The sequence below is a fragment of the Monoraphidium neglectum genome, assembly GCF_000611645.1.
Source record: "Monoraphidium neglectum strain SAG 48.87 unplaced genomic scaffold scaffold05999, whole genome shotgun sequence".
NCBI lineage: Eukaryota > Viridiplantae > Chlorophyta > Chlorophyceae > Sphaeropleales > Selenastraceae > Monoraphidium > Monoraphidium neglectum.
In genome coordinates, this window is record NW_014007634.1 from 1 (window position 1) to 2,610 (window position 2,610).

A 2,610-nucleotide genomic window follows, 5' to 3' on the forward strand; every position below is an offset into this window, starting at 1 on the left:
GGAGGGCGGGAGGGAGAAAGACGGCGGCGGCGGCAGCGGTGGCCAGGAGGATTCGAAACAGAAGGAGAAAGACAAGGGGCGGGACAAGGGGCGTCGGGGCCGGGACAAGGACAAAGAGAAGGACAAGGGGGGGCGGGAGGAGCGCAAGCGGAAGGCGTCGAAAGGGGAGAAGGAGCGGCACTCCGGCGGCAAGGACGAGGGCGGCGGCGGCGCGCCCAGGTGGGGATGGGGGAGGTGTGTTGCCTCAGGGAGGGAGGCGTGGCGTGCATGGTCCCTGGGCGGCTGCTCGACGGCGCGGGGTCGCCGTGCCGCTGCTGCGACCTGGCGAAAGGCTCACTGGCCTGCGGGGATGAGCGGCGCGTTGGTTTTTTGGTGGTGCCACGGCGCCGCAGCGAGCGGCCCTGCAGGCCGCTTGCTTGAGTGCCGAGCGCCGCCGGTTGCACGCCCCCTGCTCTCTCTCTGTGGCACCCCTGATAGTCTCATCCCGCATTCGTCCCCTCCGCCAACATCTCTGAACACCATGGTTCTCATATCCTCGCGCCCCAACCCCAATCCAGGGAGGAGCCAGACCCCAAAAAGCGGCGCACGAGCGCGGAGCCCCGCCCCGCGGCGGACAGCGGCGGCGGCGGCGGCAAGGATGCTGAGGCGGCCCCGGCCGGCGGCGGCGGCGGCGGCGAGGAGCGGCGCCGCGGCGGCGGCTCGGGCGGCGGCGCGAAGCACACGCCCGTCGTGTTCGAGGGCCGCCCGCGGGACGAGGGCGGCGGCGGCGGCGGCGGCGGCGAGAACGCCCCGCGGCTGGAGCGGCAGCGGTCGTCGCGGCGCTGACTCAGCGCGTGGGGCCGGGCGCGCGGCGGTTGGGCGGCGGCGCGCTCTGTGTGCGTTTCAAGATCGACGGCGCCGCGGTCGGCTGCGACTCTCCTGGCGGCCTCGCGCCTCCTGTGCGTCCCGGCCTCGATTCATTGTCCAATCAATCATTCCATTGTGCAACACGATTGTTTCGAGGCACTCGGCTTGCCGGTGCAGGTGCAGGTGTACACGCTGAGTCAGCAAGAGTTTCGGCCCTGGGGGTCAGCCTGCATGCAGACAACCAAATATCTCCCAGCAGACGCTTCTGCTGACCACCATGCTGTGCAGCGGCGCGTTGACTGGGTATCACGACAGGTGGTGCAAAGCAACCCTGCAACAGCAGGGTTGTGAGTTGACAGGAAGCATGCCCCGCGCGTCGAAAACGGAGGGTCTCTGCAATTCCCAAGGTCGTGCCGTCCAGCGGGTTCAGGGCTGGGCAGTGCAGCGCTTTGACCACCAGCTTGACCAGCGCACCGCGTGATCTGAGGAGCGTGGTCCGCCGCCTCCTGGGACTTCCTGATCGCTGCGGGGGGTCTGTGCGATCTCAATATCCCGGCGGCAGCCACATTTCCTTGTTATGACACATATGTAGGTCTGACAATTGGGCCAAACCGGCGGGGCCGGCTGGGGTCGTCGGCGCCGGCGGTGGCGGTGGGTGTTGGGGATGACTGTTTGCTGGTGGGTGTTAGGTAGGAGTGTTTGCTGGTGTGCGCGTTGGGGATGACTGTCTTTGGTCGACGGCTGGAGCGACTCGGGGAACGCGGCATCTGGGGCCGTGAGGTGCAAGGTGGTGCGCAAGGTTTGGTGAGTTTGCTGCGTCCTCCCCCCCCCCCTGTGGCCCACTTGAGGCCGGATCGCGCCCACTCAGTCGATCATCCACGGCGCCTTCCTGCCGCCCTGCCGTGTGGGTCTTTGTGCGCATGTGTTTCAAACCCTAAACCCTGCAGGTGTTTGTGCGCATATGTTTCAGGACCCCGCCTGAGACAGAGCAGCGACAACGGGGCCCTTGCGTGGAGCCGCCCCTGCGCCTCCTAGGCCGGGCGCTGTCGCGTGGCTGGGACGCGCTGGCCCCTCGCTGCCCCACAGCTGCTGTGGCTGTGTGGGTCTGCAGCTTTGCGTGTTCGAGCGCCCCTGTGCCTCGCCTTGACCGACCGCATCGATGTCATGCGCAGCCCGCCCCCTCTAGAGGGGCACACAGGCCTGCCAAGCAGCTTCGGCGGTTTTGAGGAATGGGCTGCGTGTTGGTCGCCAAGACGATCGCGGCGACCAGTGGAATCCTCAAGCTAGCCTAGCAGGGGGTTCTGGTGGCCACGGCTTCGCCTCAAGCCGAAAAACCTAAAACCCTAAACCCTTCGGTGGCTGTCCGTCTGCCGGCTCATTGCACGCTGTCAGTGGCCGCAAACGGCGGCTCACCGCACGTCACTAAAAAAAGGGGACAGACCACTGCGGGGAGCGCTTGCCTACAAAAACTCCAAGTCTGTCAGAACTTGCTAAAAAGTGACGACAGCAGTCTGAGGTCACGGGCTTCGGACGGCCTGCGCTTCTGCAATCAAACGGTGTCCCGTGCAACGGTCTTGGCCCTCGTGCGCAGTCACCGTCCTCTCTCTCAGCTCCTCCATCGCACCCAAGCAAGCACCCTGAACTTTACACAAGGAGCAGAAAAATGGTCGCTGGGCGACCCGAAGGGATGTGCTGCCCTGCTGCGCGCATGCGCTTACTAAAAAGAAAACAACACATCATACGCGCTCCAGCCAGCGCAGCCGG

General features: G+C 66.1%; 1 protein-coding gene across 1 annotated transcript; it reads left to right on the top strand.

Moving 5' to 3' along the window:
* Positions 1 to 349: 349 nt before the first annotated feature.
* Positions 350 to 825, top strand: MNEG_16114 (hypothetical protein; the record flags this gene model as incomplete). Its single annotated transcript, XM_014035415.1, has 2 exons — positions 350 to 360; positions 558 to 825. 2 exons carry the CDS (start codon positions 350 to 352, stop codon positions 823 to 825), a joined length of 279 nt encoding a protein of 92 aa, XP_013890869.1.
* Positions 826 to 2,610: the final 1,785 nt, after the last annotated feature.